The following is a 16,992-nucleotide window of genomic DNA, read 5'->3' on the forward strand; positions in this document are numbered from 1 at the left end:
TCAGTTCATTGCAACCTCCACCTCCCGGGTTCAAGCAATTTTCCTGCCTCAGCCTCCCCAGTAGCTGGGATTACAGGCATGCACCACCACGCCCGGCTGATTTTTGTATTTTTAGTAGAGAGGGTGTTTTGCTATGTTGGCCAGGCTGGTCTCGAACTCCTGACCTCAGGTGATCTGCCCGTCTCGGCCTCCCAAAGTGCTGGGGTTAGTGAAGCCATCAGGCCCAGCCACCTTTTCATGTTTCTAACAAATAAAGTTTTTTCAGAAAGCTTTCCTCATTTGTGTTCTATTATTATATGTTTTTTAAAGAATGATTGTTGGCCAGGCACAGTGGCTCACACCTATAATCCCAGCAGGCCGAGGCAGGTGGATCACCTGAGGTCAGGAGTTCAAGAGCAGTCTGGCCAGCATGGCAAAACCCTGTCTCTACTAAAAATACAAAAAATTAGCCAGGCATGGTGGTGGGCGCCTGTATTCCCAGCTACTGGGGTGGCTAAGGCAAGATAATTGCTTGAACCGGGGAGGCGGAGGTTGCAGTGAGCTGATATCTAGCCACTGCACTCTAGACTGGGCGACAAAAGTGAGACTCCGCCTCAGAAGAAAAAAAAAAAAAAAGAAAAAAGAATGATTCTTGGTATTATCTCCTATTTGCTTTAAAGTTATTTTAGTCACTAAGTAATAGGATAAAATATGAGCTATATTTTAGAAACTATGCTAATAGCTCTAAAAGTAATTCAATTACATATAGAGAGCTCACTTCAATACTTCCATTATTCTAAAATTTATTAATGTTGTTTTAGTGTAGATATTTCCCCATTTAAAAAAATGCTTTTGATAAAATGAAGGCACCAATAATTTCTAAACTGTTAAACCCAGAGCTTCCCACAGTATATTCATTTACCAATGACTATCATGACTTTTCCATAGCTTAGCAGTATCATTACTTACATAATTTTTTAAATGAATCTAGGGTTTAATCTTACACTTATTTAGGTTAAAAGGGAAAATCATTACCATCTTTTCATAAATCACAGGTTTTATGCACCAGTTAAACATTTTTCTAATGCCCATCAAAACAAACCATAAATATTAAAAGTAAAATACCAACTAAAAGCTTGCAAATGAACCAATACAGGACACACTACTATTGTCCTCTTTGTCCTTCTCAAACTCTCTGTTCTTCTAAACCTCATGACCCTGCTCTTCCAGTGCCTCTATTTAGTCACTCTTTCACTGACTCTGTTCCTTAAATGTTAGTATTTTCTAGGATTCCATTCTTGGCATTTTCTTCACATCCTGCACATTCTGAGGGAATCAGAGGCATCTCCAAATGAACATGTCTATCACTGAACTTGCTATTCCCAGCACAACATCAATGCATAGATGATTTCTCCTCTGTATTCTCATTCTTAACAACATTGACATCTATCCAGTTACCAAAGTTAGAAACCTCTCTAGTTAATTTGCATTCTGAGACAACTGTTTTCAGCCTTTCCTCTCTCATCAAATCTCCAACATTCTCAGTACCTCTTCTCATCTGACAAGTCACCTCATATTCTGCTGAGAAGCAATCAGAAGTCCCACCATGAAATCTTTCAACATACCTATAGCTTTACTTATATATCATCCTTGTTCCTAAGGCCCACTCTTACATTTGTGCCTTAGATTTCATCCCCTCCTGTCTACTCAAGAATTCTGCTTCTACAGTTAGCCCTTTGCTGCATCTTCAATTTTTCCCACTTTGCTGGATCATTCCTACTGAAACATGCTGCAGTGCTTTCTACTGTTAGAATAACAAAAACAAATACCTTCAATCCCACAGGCCCCTCCAGCTATATCCCATTTTCCTGCTCTTCACTATAGCAAAACTTAGGAGTTGCTTGCCATCCTCACTTCCTTCAAAACCGATTTCACACAAGCTTTTACAAGATTACCAACAATCTCCATGTTACCAAATCCAGTGGTTCATTCTCTGCCCACATCCAGCTCAATCTCTCAGGATATAGCATGCTGGTACAATAATAATGATATGCTTGATAACCCCTTAAAACATTTTCTTCACTTGGCTTGTTGGATAAAATACTTGAATGGTTTTTCTACTAGCTTACTGGCTAATCCTTTATTGCTCTTTTTCTTCCTGACCTTTAAATGTTGGCTAGAATACCCTAGTAACTGATTTTTGACCCATTTTCCTTTTTATAGTAATTACTGCTGTAATTTAATCCAAGCTAATGACTTAAAAAATGCATATGTCCATGACCCATAAATTACGATCCTGGTCTCTTCCCTATCATAAAACTCATATATCCAACTACCTATTCAACATCTCTACTTGAACACTTAATAGGCAACTCAAATTTCACATGTCCAAAACCAGACTTGTTTTTCTCCCCAAATCTGCTCCTTTCTCAGACGTGACTATCTCATTAAATAGCACCACTATTTACCTGATTGGTCAGGTTCCAAATTTAAGACTCACCCTTGACCTCTGTTTCTTTCATTTCCCATATCCCTTTCTAGTAGTGTCGTGTTGGTTCTACCTTCAAAATATACCCCAAATATGATCATTTCTCACTTTCTCCCTGTCCACCCCAGTGGTACAGGCTGATATCATCTCTCACTGATATTTTTGCAATAGCATCCTAACAGATCTTCATGCTTCTGCTCTTATCCCACTAGTCTATTCTCAACAGAGTAACCAGAGGAATTATGTTAAGATGTAAATCGGTTCATTTCACTCTTGCGTTCAAAATCTGCCAAGTCAGCAGTCCCCAACCTTTTTGGCACCAGGGGCTGCTTTCGTGGAAGACAATTTTTCCAAAGACTGGGGGCTGGGTGGCGATGGGGTTTGGGGATAATTCAAGCACATTACATGTTTTGTGCACTCTGTTATTACATTATAATATATAATGAAATAATTATACAACTCACCATAATGTAGAATCAGTGGGAGCCCTGAGCTTGTTTTCCTGCAATTAGATGGTCCCATCTGGGTGTGATGGGAGACAGACAGATAATCAGGCTTTAGATTCTCATAAGGATCGTGTAATCTAGATCCCGCGCATGCATAGCTTACAATAGGTTCATGCTCCTATGAGAATCCAATGCCACCACTGAGAAGGCGGAGCTCAGGCAGTAATGCGAGTGATGGGGACTGGCTGTAAATGCAGGTGAAGCTTTGTTTGCTGGCCCACCACTCATCTCCTTCTGTGTTGTCCAGTTCCTAGTCATACATCTTTCTCTTAGAAGAAAAGCCCAAATTATTAAAATGTTCTGCAAGGCAGTAAAAAAGTGGCTCTATCCTCCACCATATTTATCTCCGCTTTCATCTCCTACACCTCCACCACAGCTGGAGAGCCCTCCTTGCTATTTCTTGCATGAACCTTTGCAATGCTATTCTCTCTGCCTCCACAATGCTATTCTTTCTGCCTGAAATGCTTTTATGCTGTATGTCTGCATGGCTTAGAACCTCTATCCTCCCTCAAGTCTATGTTCAAATGTCACTTTCTCAGTGGGGTCTTCCTTAATGACCCCAACCCCCTGAGCACTCACTTTCTAGTTAAATGATTGTGTTTATTATCCACTGTCTGTTTCCCTCTACTAGAATGTAGCTCTGTAAGAGCTGGAGGTATTTTCTGTTTGGTTTCCAATTCCTAGAATAGTGACTGGCATATAGTAGATAAGTAAGTGTTCATTGAATGAATGAATGAATGAATGAACCACACCCAGTTTCCTTTCATTGAAAGAAAACAAATTGTTGCTTTAGAAGATTATATCCTCTATCAAATTTCGTATTTCTTAAATATTATTTGGCCAGGCTAACAACCTATAATGACTGGATGAATAGCTGTGAAAAGATCTCAGGCTAGGGCTAACAGGCTCATTCTTTAAAATAAAACAGATTTTTTTTTTTGGTATGCAGGACAAAAAATTCACATTAAAAACCAACAAATATTTATATATAATGTCTTTCAGGGGCTGAAGTATAAAACCATTGGTCATCAGAATCTGATAATACTGTCTCCAAGTTGTTATAAAAACCAAAATATCCCTTTTGTTCATAAAAGCTAAATGCTGGAAATCCCAAAAGAAAAATACCGTCTACTAAGCTAATACTACAAAAGTACAGCCATAAGATCTTCCATGTAAAATAGAAGGCTATGTGGCAATTTAATGATGCAAGATTCAGAAAAGATCAGGGTGATATGTTAAATTGAGAGACCATTTTAGGTATGCTCTTGGGGTTCATTATGACTGCCCCCCATAATCTAGTTTACATCCATGTTTTATGTAGGAATGTATCTCTTTTGAGAGATGACATAAAAAGTGTAGTGATTATACCACTTTCATAAAATGTCCCAGGAATCTACAAATATGAATTATTTCAATCTTTCAATCATGGCAGTGGAATAATTTATGATTGGCTAAAGGCAGAAGAATTATGCATAGGAACCACACTGGCCCTGGAAGACAGAGGACTCACATTTTAGTTTCAGCTCCACCAATGATTGACTGTAATTTGAGTAAATCATAACCTTTGCTTGTAGGTTCATAAATACAAAAATTATTTTTCCTATTCTCTCCTCTATCACAGGTTAAATACATGTTAAAGATATAAGTTAAAAAACTGTTAATCAAATAACTACAGCCCTTTTAAGTAAAGAAATAACACATTTAGACACATTACATACACAGAAGTACATTTGGTTTTGTTGCAGCATATACCTGCATCTCAGGATTTTAAAATCTGCAATACATTAACCAAAGTTTTAATTCTTTTTACAGAAATAGAGGTGACCTAACTAGTAGCATATTTAAAATGCTGTAAGAGTCAGATGCAGTGGTACACATTTGTAGTCCCAACTGTCTGGGAGGCTGAGATGGGAGGACTGCCTGAGCCAGGAGTTAGAAGCTATGGTATACTATGATAGAGCCTGTGAATAGCCACTGCACTCTAGCCTGGGCAACACAGTGAGACCCTGCCTCTAAAAGAACTGCTATTAAAACTGGGTCTATAAGAGTATCTTTTTTAAAAAAGCAGATACCTTCACTAATTCTTACAAAAGAATGTAAAAAAAAAAGTGATAAAGCAAAGATCCTTAATTGCAGGCAGTATATATGCTGGATAATCCACTAGAGGGCAGCAAAATGCAGGATTTCCTTTTCTTCGACATCTGAACTCTGTAAAATTGCTTTAAGCTGCAAGTTATTAAACTATAAAAATTTAGGTTGAAGAACACAGACTAAAACTACAGACAATGAACCAAGTTATAAAAGGAGATATGATTTACATAAATAGATGCTATAAATATAGAAACACTGTGAAGAGAAGACAAGATAATCCATCTGCACATTGGAATAGATACTAAATCTCATGAACATGATTTGAAAATTCGACTTTTTTCTCCAGAGACAAAAGCTATCAAATATATATTAGAGAGAGAAACTTGCAGACAATTATAGGAACACCTAAACATTAAAGTCTGAGTTCTTCTGCATAACATTTATTCATACTTTCTTAGGATCTGGGCCAATTTTTTTAAGCGGGCATGTGCCTCAATTAATTAAGAAATGACCAGAGCTCAGAAATCTTGGGTTTAATGCTTAATTATATGCTGTAAAGATCAATGTTGCTGTTTGTGGCATAAAAGTCTAATAAATAGAACTTACCATTGGCTTTATGCCAATATAAGAAAAATAATAAATATAGGTCATTAAAAACAAAGTAAAATCACATGTAGCAAAGATATAGTAAGACACTCTAGATTACTTTAGTAGCAGAAAATATCTTTGCTAGATGTAACTTTTTAATTTGCAGATCAGTATTTCAAAAATATTTTAGTAATAAATGCTTGGAAAATCCACTATCATGTTGTAATGCCACATCAATGTATTTCTGGACTTTTCTACAGATTCAATATTTAATCATTTTGCTCATGTTATTATTAAAAGTTATTTTCCATTTTTTAGAGAAGATAACCTTTACTGTTTCATAAAGTTTCATTCTCTGTGACACTTTTATTTTTTCCAATTAAAAAAAGGCTGTTTTTTTTAGTGTTGAGCACTTCACAGACTTTGCTTATCTTCAAAAGCATTATAAGCTTATTTAAGAGATTCTATTTTACTTTTAAAAGGACGAAGTTGTTATTGAAAAATGAGTTTGCTACAGTAACCAATTCAGTTCTGCGTAAGTTAAATAAAATTGTAAAATGACAAGCCTATAAATGTGGAAAACAGTAGGTATTTTAAAACTGCCCAAACAAGATGTTTAATTGAAACTGAAAGCACTAACTTTTACAGTCAATTCAAGAGTGGGCAAGTAAAAAAAAAATCAATCTATTAAGTTCTCCTTCACAGCATCCTTGAAATGGTAGTGATATAAAACTACCTATAAAAGACCAGGATTTATGAAATTGTATTCAAAAGAGGGAGAGATGAAGATGATAAACAGTTGCTATAAGAACACATACATCTAACAAATGGCAGCCAATACACTGATTTCTAGGTTAATAAAAGTTTGAAAACACTGTCAGATAAATAATGCTTCACTGATCAATAGTTTTAGCTATGAAGTCTTTATAAGTACAAAAAAAATTTTTTAGCATAGTGATTGTGTATTTTTAAGTTGAACAAAACAGTATTTAAAAGTAATAGAATAAATTACCTGCATAGGCATTCCAAGAAACACAAACTAAAAATCTGCATTAAAAAATTCCATGATTATATATGAAATAACAAAATTCTTGCTAATGTTAAACTGCCCATCCCTTTACCACTAGGTCATGCTATTTAAGACATTATACTATAGTTGCTGTAAAAATAATTATTTATTCATTTTTCTTTTTTGAGACGGAGTCTCGCTCTGTCACTCAAGCTGGATCGTGCAGTGACATGATCTCGGCTCACTGCAACCTCCGCTTCCTGGGTTCAAGCCTGTACTTCAAGGTTGATTCTCCTGTCTCAGCCTCCTGAGTAGCTGGGATTACAGGCGCCTGCTACCACGCCCGGCTAACTTTTATATTTTTAGTAGGGACAGGGTTTTACCATGTTGGCCAGGCTGGTCTTGAACTCCCGACCTCAGGTGATCTGCCCACCTTGGCCCCCCAAAGTGCTGGGATTACAGGCGTAAGCCACCATGCCCGGCCAAAAATTATGAATTCTGTGACCTGGCCAACAATTATCATGAATTCTGTGACTATTACATGGAAAAAGAATCATAAGCCTTGTCACTCTCTTGAAACCTCTGTATTGTCATAATAAAAACTTAAAACAGATTATGTCAGACAAGATAACTTATAAAACTTACTTTAATATTGCAAAAATGAAAAAGGAAATGGCAAACAGAAACATCTGATTTCACAAAAGGTAAAGAAATCCTAATCATCCATCAGAGGGTTTTTCCTGGTTTTTTTTTTTTTTTTTCTTTGTTTTAATCAATTATTTAGCAAAGCTCAGAGATAACTAGAATAGATGCAACTGTTTAGATTTCAAACATAAGTTCCTGGTTTCTATAAAGATGTTTGGCTTCTTTCAAATTTTAGCTTTTCAAAGCTGCAACTCAGGAAAGTAACTATGAATGAATGGGATTACTTTGGAAATAAGCAACTCAAAATCATTGTCAAAGAAAAACAACATTGAAATTGTTTCACTACTACTAATGAATTTTTAAACCTAGAAAATGCTATAGCATACATATCCATTAGGAGGTAACAGTATTTATTTAGGTGTTAGCAAATGTTGGATTCTTTTCAAATTCATATCAGAAGGATTTTAAGTCTACCAGCAGTAATAGACTATTAGCTGTTCTTAGGTAACCTACGACATTTGAAAGATCACAGCATTCTGAGAAGATGCAGAAGAATTTAAAAAAAAGAAGACTGCAGAATATTTCCCAGGATTAAGTAACTTCTTCTGTTGGCCTTAGTAAGTTTGAGCAAACTTTCTAACTAAATTTCATAAATTCATTAATTACAATGTAAAAGGCGCTAAATACTTTTTATGGATGAGCTCCCTCTGAAAGAACTATTATAAAAAATTGTTTCCATGTCAAATTATTTTCTTTTATTGTTATTATATTGGACCCAATAATATTCTTTGAATACTCTGGACTATCAGATACCACAACTCTGAGAAAGATCTGCTCCAAGTTATTAGTTTCCTGGACCAGTTGAGGTTACATTCTGGGGAAAAAGTTCAAGACAATTGTATTCCCTCTCTTGACATGAGTGACATGAACTAAGAATACATTTCAATAAACTGAAATACTAAAAAACATGTGAAATTAATGCCAAGGAGGAGACTTTTTAGAAAACGGTCACTACATGTATATAGTGACAAAACCCTTCTCAAAAACAGAAATAAATTCCAACAGAGTTGAGGGAGATGATAGTAAATAAAGAAAATAAGAGATTCTATTAATATAAAAAGCTCATTGAAAAAGTAAAATCCTTTTTATAAGGTTGTTCTTAGGTAACCCACAACATTTAAAAAACCAGTATTACAAGAAGATGCAGTAGAATTAAAAACAAACAAACAAAAAGACCACAGCATATCTTCCAGGATTAAAAAGATAAAAATTCACAATTTACACCTTTAAAGTTCTGAGCACCTTGTATTCACTATGAATTTCTAATGGCTTACTTTTAGCCAGTATCTACCATACGGTAAGAACAATGCAACTATTATGTATCCATAAATATAAAAAATTTAAAAATAAAAAAGAAAGTAATGGCAGAGCTACAGCTCAAACATGAATCTGTAAGATTCTACTGCTAGCCACTCCACTCTACCACCTTGCTGTACTGTTTTCTGACTCTGGCATTCATAAAATAACTTTAATTCAGATTGTGCTCAACACTGATTCACAACTGAGCTACAGAGTTATATTGCTGGGAGATTCTTGGTTTCTTCAGTAAATAACTGGGCTTTGATATTTAAAAGGCAAGCACTACTTACTGTCTGTCATTCTATTAAAATTGTAAGGCAGTCTGGTATAGTGAATCAACAAAACCACTTCTGGTCCCAAATCTACTAATAATTATTGATGTCTTTTAGACAAGTCACATAAATAAGTGGATGTCAGGTTGTTCTTTGTTTTTAAATATCAAAAGTGAAGGAGCTGAACTAATATCCATGTGATTAAATATTATAACCTAATTTGAATATTAACAAAGCACCCACTGTGCACTCTACAATGGCTAGATACTGAGGATCCACACATACGTAAACTGCACCCATCCCAATCGAAGGCAGAGAGTTAAAATTCACGAGTTTAGTTTTTCTTACAGTGAAGGTTAAACAAATAGAGAACCAAATATCATGTGATTCTTAGAAAGAAGGTTCTAATAATGAAAGTGCAACAGCTTTAGACATTAGCTTTACCCAGGTGGATACACTTATACACAGGCATATATGCCCATATATACGCTGTGGGAGAGAGTGGAAGAAGGGAAAAATATGCCACTGAATGTTGGGTCACTATTTTAAAGGTAGAGTAAAGGTCTGAATCATCTTCAATGAAAGACAAGGAACTGTATTTCAGTGAATGAGTATATAGAACTGCTTCGATTCAAATTGTATACTTTGACTTCACGGACAGGAAAAATGTACTTTACCAGGAATGTCAGTTATTATAAAACACTAGAGATTTTAGAGGGAGGGAAAAAAATCTCAAAGCCTATCAATCCCAGTTGAATATACCATGTATTTTAGTCAGCCTTTCTTAACCAGAGTTCTAAGAGAGAATTAAGCCTTAATACCCTAAGGCATCTATATAGTAAGTAAGGAATTAACATCTTTTCCTATGCGTCTGGAATTATACTAGTTATCTAAAATCCTTGGGTAAAATACAAAAAATCACTTTCTGTGTTCTTTTGATCAGAACAGGAACTCTGGCTGAGCTCATTAGTTTGTCAGCATTTAACAGCTGCTTACCACTGCAAACAGAAGAAGTGATGTTGTACAGAAAAGGATAAAACTGCATACAGCGGATCAACTTCAGGCTGTTTTCACACTCTGGGCATTTGGTGGTTAATTTCAAGGCCTGTCTAAAGGCCTCAAGTGCTCCACTGATATTCTTCAGAGCAAGGTAAGCATTTCCCAGGCTCAAAAAGGTCAGAGGCTGAAAAGAAAAAAAAAAAAAAATTGACAAAATGTTAATTTACTACTATTTTCTGGGAGTTACAAAACGTTTACAGTATATGGCTTTTGGCTCTTTTTAGGTTACCCCATAAACGTTATTGCTAACTGCCCATTTTATTCATACCAGCCAATTCTAAACTGTACAATACATGTAAATGTGTTTTCTACTTTTTTTGCTAAGATAAAAAAATATATAAAGTATGTAATATAAACTATATATGTATATATCCCTGTAACCACCACACTGCTCAAGATACAAAAATATTTTCAGTACTCCAGGAGGTTGCCTTGGGCAATCCAACCCCAGAAGTAACCATTGCTGTGATGTTGTGACTTCTGTCATCATAGTTCTTGAACTTCAGATAAATGAAATCAAACTGCATGTTCTCCTATGATTACAAGTAATATGTGTCCTTTTGTAGCTTCTTTCACTCAACCTAAAATTCATTCAAGCTTTTGTGTACATCAGTAGCTCATTGTTTTTTAAGCTGATGTGTAATGTTCCAACATAACAAAGCTTGTTCATCTGATTGGCAGTTGGGCTATTTCCACTTTCTATTATGAATAAAGTTACTATGAATATTCTTGTAAATGTCTTTTGATAGGCATATTGTCCTCATTTTTTTTTGAGTATATACTTAGTATGAGTTGTAAGGTAGATGTATATTTAGTTTTAGTAGATACAACCAAATAGTTTTCCAAAATGGATGCACAAATTTACACTCCTACCAGCAAGTGTAAGAATTCAGAGACTCTGTATTGTCAGTCTTTTTAATTTTAGCTATTTCAGCGAGCTGCAGTGGTGTCTAACTGGTTTTAATTTGCATTTCCATGATGAGTAATAATGCTGAGGGTTTTTTTTGGGAGCCCATTGGCCATTTGGATATCCTCATTTCTGAAGTGCCTGCTCTTTTCTCTATCTAAAAGAATTAGATTGCCCTTAATGCCTTGAAGGAATTTTCTGTCTATATATTAGTCCTTTGTTGAAAATATTTATTGCAAAAATCTTCTCTATGGTTTGTTTTTTTACTCTTTGAATAAGTATCTTTAGATAAACAGAATTTCTTAATTTCAATGAAGTTCAGCTTATCATTTTTTTCTTTCATAGTGCTTTTTGACATCTTTGTCATAAAGTCTTTCTCCTATGTCTTCATAAAGAAACCTTGTTTTATCATTCATATTTTGGCACATGATCCACTTCAAATTAATTCTGTGTATGGTGTGAGGTAGAAGTCAAAGTTCTTATCTTTCTCCATAGGGATATCATCCAATTACTCCAGCACTAATTTGCTGAAAAACCAAAATGTTTTTTCTTCATTGAACTACAGGTACACCTTTGTCATAAATCAGTGGCCATATTCACGGTGGTCTACTTCTAAATTCCCTATTATGTTTCATTGATATGTTTTGAGTATCTTTTTATCAATACCATACTCATTTAATTATAGTAAATCTCAAAATTTGGTAATAAAAGCCTTCCAACTCTGTTCCTCCCCATTACCCTGCCCCCATTTGTGTGTACGTGTGTGTGTGTGTAGCTATTCTAGGTCCCGTTCTATGTAGATTTTAGAATCAACTTATTAACACACAAACACATATATGCAATTACTAGGTATTTGAGATTGAATTGAATCTATAAATTGATTTGCAGAGATCTTACATCTGAGCAATATTGACTCTCTCAATGTGTGAACACGATGTGTATCTCCATTTACAGGTTGAGTATCCCTTATCCAAAATGCCTGGAACCAGAAACGTTTTGGATTTCAGATTTTTAAACATCTTGGAATATTTTATTATATTTATTGGTTGTACATCCCACATCTGAAAATCCAAAATCCAAAATGCTCCAATGAGCATTTCTTTGAGTGTCAGGTTGGTGCTCAAAAAGTTTTGGATTTTGGAACGTCTGGGATTTCAGAGTTTTGAATTTAGGATGCTCAACCTGTATTTATGTCTTCTTTCTCTTAGGGATATCTTGTAATCAGTATATAAATCTTGCACATCCTCTTTTAGGTTTATTCTTAGAAATCTGATGTTTTCTTTCTTTCCTTTTTTTTGGACAAGGCCTCATTCTGTTGCTCAGGCTGGTCTGGAACTCCTGGGCTCAAGATATCCTCCCACCTCAGCCTCCCAAGTAGCTAGGACGACAGGTGCACACTACCATACTTGGCTAATTTTTTTTCCTTCTTCGTAGAGATTGGATCTCATTGTGTTGCCTAGGCTGGTACTGAGTTCCTAGGCTCAAGTGATCCTCCCCACTTGGCCTCTCAAAGTGCTGAGATCACAGGTGTGAGCCACTATACCAGATCTGATGTTTTCTTGATGCTATTGTAAATAGCATACTTTGTATGCTGTTTTCCAATTGTTTGCTGAGACTGTTTTTATAAGCAGCCCAAAGTATTCAGTTTAGGCCATTTTAACTGAAATATATCTACAGTGTTTTTACATTTGCTTGTGTGCAAACCATATGTTTTATATTTATTTTATCATTAAAAATAGTTAAAAAGATCTAAGAATGTTTTATTTTCAAAATGTACAATATATCCCTATGAAAAACAATGCTTATGATTTATCCAATTACCTGTTTTTGATTCGGGCTGTTAGATCATCAGAAATGTCTCACTGTAACCAAGGCAGTGGATAAAAAATATTCTAGATTAAGGAATTCTAACCTAAGTAGCTCAGATTACATTCAAACTATTACTTAGTAGTTCACACCCAGATACAAAATTAAATCTCATACTTAGACTTCAAATGTATCTTTATATTTTGCATTAGGAAACAAAGTGTTATAATTATCTCTATGACAAAATGATGGCTGTTAAAATATCTTGCACTGAGATAAACTGGTTAGCATTTTGGAAAAAAAGTTGAACTTTCATCCCTTGATCCAAAAAATAAGTACTGAGTATTTACTATGTTGCAGGCATAGTTTTGAGCATTGAGGTTACAGCAGAAAATAAGAAAGATAACTGCTCCTTCATAGACCTTACAGTCTTGTGTGGGGGTGTCAGCGAGTAAAATGGGACAGAGAAAAATATAGAAGGAAGAAATAGAGGTAGTACTAGGTGGCGGGGTGCATCATTTAAAATAGAGTAGTATGAGAGGGACTTACTGAGAAGCTGGTATTCATAAGACTTTGAGGAGGTGGAGCAAGCAATGAAGAATCTTGGTGGGATGAAGTACTGCAAGCAGAGAGGACAGAAAATGCAAAAGCCCTGAGGTAGGGGCATGCTTAGTATGTTCAAGGAACTACAAGGAGGCAAGTGAGGCTAGGATAGAATGTGCTAAGGAATGACTCGACAGAGACAAGGTCAGAAAAGTAACAAGGTCATGTAGGACCTTCTACACCATTACAAACTCATATTTTCCTGTGAGTTCTATGGAGAGCCACCACAGGGATCTGAGCCAACAAATAACAACATTTGACTTTTTATAAGGATTTTACTACTTGCTGTATGAGAACAGACTGGGGAACAATGGCAGAAGCAGAGAGACCAGTTTAGAAGCTACTAAAATAATCCAGACAAAAATAATTATGGTTTGGATGGGATAGCAGTGGAAGCAATGATAAGTAGTAAAATCTGAGGTATATTTTGAAAACAGAATCAACAAGGTTAGCTAGTGCATTGAATTTTCCCTGAGAGTAGGAGAAAGGTATGAAGGAAGTCCCTAAGTGTTTGGTCTGAGCTACTGGACAGATAGCTTTGTTATTTCCTGAAAAGAAGAAGACTGGGAAAAAGAAATTTGGAAAGGTGTTAAGGAGCTTGCTTTTGGCCTTTAGTTCTAGAGTGCCCTTTAGACATCTAAGTGGAAGTGTCAAGTAAGCTGCTGAATAAAGGAGCCTGGAGTTCAGGGCAAAGGTGACAGGTAATTCAACAGGAAATGGGCAGTCTGCTCAAGATATGAAGCTGAACAACTGGATATCCAGGTAAATATGAACTCTGATCCCTACCTCACACTACAAAGAAAATTTAACTTGAAATGAATCATAGACCTAACTGTAAAGCCTAAAACTATAAAATATCCAGGAGACAACACAGGAAAAGATCTTTATATAATCTGAGAATCAACTGTTCAACGATTAAGCCACAGAAAACAAAAACAAACAGTTTTGTGAGAACACTTGAAATCTAACAATAGAAATCAACACTGAAAAGACTGGCAAACTTAAGGTCAATTTTTAAATGCTAAGATAAAAAGGTAAAGAGGGAAAATATTTTTAACACATGAGAGATGGAGTTAAAGAGTTTATCATACAAAGGGTTTGCATAAAATTTAAAAAATAACATTCCAAAATGAACAAAATATATACACAAACTTTTACTTTAAAAATACAATTACAAGGCTGGGCGCAAGGGCTCAAGCCTGTAATCCCAGCACTTTGGGAAGTCAAGGTGGGCGGGTCACTTGAGGTCAGGAGTTTGAGACCAGTCTGGCCAACATGTTTCTACTAAAATACAACCTTGTTTCGACTAAAAATACAAAAATTAGCCGGGTATAGTGGTGTACACCTGAAATCCCAGCTACTCCAGAGTCTGAGGCACGAGAATAGCTTGAACCTGGGTGGCGAAGGTTGCAGTGAGCTGAGATGTCACTGCACTCCAGCCTGGGTGACAGAGCGAGACTTTGTCTCAAAAACAAAAAACAAGCACAAGATAAAACTTTATGTTACAACAGAGAAGTGATATTTTTAAGCAAGCAAACTTGCTTTATAAATGTTAATTCAGAGGTAGCATAACACGACTAGAGTATTTGCTCTGTGGCCAATCTCCCTGAGTTCAAAACCAAGCTCCGTGACTTTCCACAAATCCCTTATTCTATACATTTAACTCTTAAGAATTTCCTCATCTATTAAAGGGGAAATTCAATCTCACAGGGTTGTTGTGAGGATTAAATTAGTTATTACATGTAAGATGCCTAGCATTGTGCCTGGCTCTAGTAAATAATCAAAAAAACTAGCAGTTATTTCAGTTGTTCAATTCTAATAAAGACACAGGTGGAATTAATATTTTTAGACCTTGTTCATGGCAATATATATTGGCCCAAACATTTTAGTGGGTTGTTTCGTATTTTGTTCCAGAGCCATCAAAATATTCATTCTCTTATTGATTTAGTAATTCCACTGTTAACAATCTTTTAAGGCCTTTGCAGAAAACCATCAATGATAACAGCTAAGTACTGTTAGCAACCTAAATATGCAACAACAGAAAAGTAGGTTGTGGTGTATCAATTCATTGGTCCTTTACACAACCATTTAAATTGATGGCTTTAAAATTAGGTAGGAATAAATTTTTTAGAGATCACCTGTACAGTAGAATTGAAACATTATGAAATATTTGTATAGAAGACATGCTTATAAGGAAGAATTTCCAAACATTGATAGTTGGGAAGAGGGTGTTGATTAAGGTACATTTTTGGGGCGGGGTGTGGTGGCGCATGCCTGTAATCCCATCACTTTTGAAGGCCGAGATGGGAGGATTGCTTGAGCTTAGGTGTTCAAGACCAGCCTTGCCAACATGGTGAAACCCCATCTCTACAAAAAAAATACAAAAATCAGCCATACATGGTGGCACATGCCTGTAGTCCCAGCTACTAGGGAGGCTGAGGTGGGTGCACTACTTGAGCCTAGGAGGTGGAGGCTGCAGTGAGTCATGATCACGCCACTGCACTCCAGCCTGGGCAACAGAGCAAGACCCTGTCTCAAAGCAAAAAAAAGGTGTATTTTTGGGGTACTCACCCTGAGCCATTAATTTATCTTTTTATTCTTATTGTAGCACCATGGTATTTAACAACTAAAATTTTAGTATTTTAAAATATCAAAAGGTAACCAATCACTAAAGGAGGTCTTTTTTCTTCAGAAGAATACTACCTATGTCCCTTGGCTGAAAACAGTAAAAAGGGAACCATGAAAAGTTTCAAGGGAATACCGCTGCACTGCACTTTCCACTCCCACTTTGTCACATCTGTTCCCACAGTACCAGCACCTGGTACACAGTAAGCATTAGATAAATATTTGATGTACTTCTCTGGCAATGTGACCTGTTACATAATATTGAGATTGTAAACTTTTGCTTAAAATCCAGTTGTGAATTTGTGTATTTCAAAGGAAAACAGGCAATATTTTCTTCTCATCCTTAAAAAATCAGTTTTCAGATACCGTAAATACACCTAAACCATTCATGCACATCCCTTCTGAAGGTTTCTTCGGATATAAAACCTATAAACATTTAGACATTAGGTATAAAATCAATTTAATTGTATATTTATTGTAACTGAATTTCATGAAACCTAAAATGACAGGAATTATAACATCCATCCTGATTTCAGGGATGTTAAAATATGAAAAACAAAAGTTGTATCTTCAAAACCATGAACTACAAAGCACCGATGTAACTCCATAAGCTGCATGTGAGAGGTTTGGGGCACAAAAATCAATGTACCTATTTACTCTTATCAAAACCACCTTTGAATTGTCCTCTGGCTTGAATGGCATAAATATTTCTATAAATTAAAGTTGTAAAACAGTGTAATATTAAGCAGTGTGCATGCTGTGATGAGTAGGATAAAATACAAACCAGATGTTTCAAACTGACATAAAAAAGTGGCAGTGTATTTTTACAGCTATGTTATTGTTATTTAAATGTAAGTTTCCAAAAAAACTTAACTGTATAATTATAAATTTCACTCAAAATTTAAAGAACACATCAAAATAAAACAAAAGCTTTTTCACACTCTCTTGAAATAATGCAAATTCTACTGTGAAAGACAGAATATGACATTTTTTATGCTTTCCCTAGAAAAATAAAAATTGTAATCTAAATTTGAGTTATCCTTCATAGTATACGG

The 16,992-nt window shown here is 35.5% G+C and overlaps 1 protein-coding gene across 3 annotated transcripts in view; it reads right to left on the minus strand.

Moving 5' to 3' along the window:
* TTC17 (tetratricopeptide repeat domain 17) overlaps positions 1-16,992 on the minus strand; it is a 139,481-nt gene that overhangs the window by 67,474 nt on the left and 55,015 nt on the right. For all 3 annotated transcript variants that reach the window (XM_050758249.1, XM_050758248.1, XM_050758250.1), the window contains exon 16: positions 9,934-10,120. In XM_050758249.1, the coding sequence (XP_050614206.1) occupies positions 9,934-10,120 (187 nt within the window). The remainder of the gene's footprint in view (positions 1-9,933; positions 10,121-16,992) is intronic.

The sequence above is a fragment of the Macaca thibetana genome, chromosome 14 (assembly GCF_024542745.1).
Source record: "Macaca thibetana thibetana isolate TM-01 chromosome 14, ASM2454274v1, whole genome shotgun sequence".
NCBI classification, from domain to species: Eukaryota; Metazoa; Chordata; class Mammalia; order Primates; family Cercopithecidae; genus Macaca; species Macaca thibetana.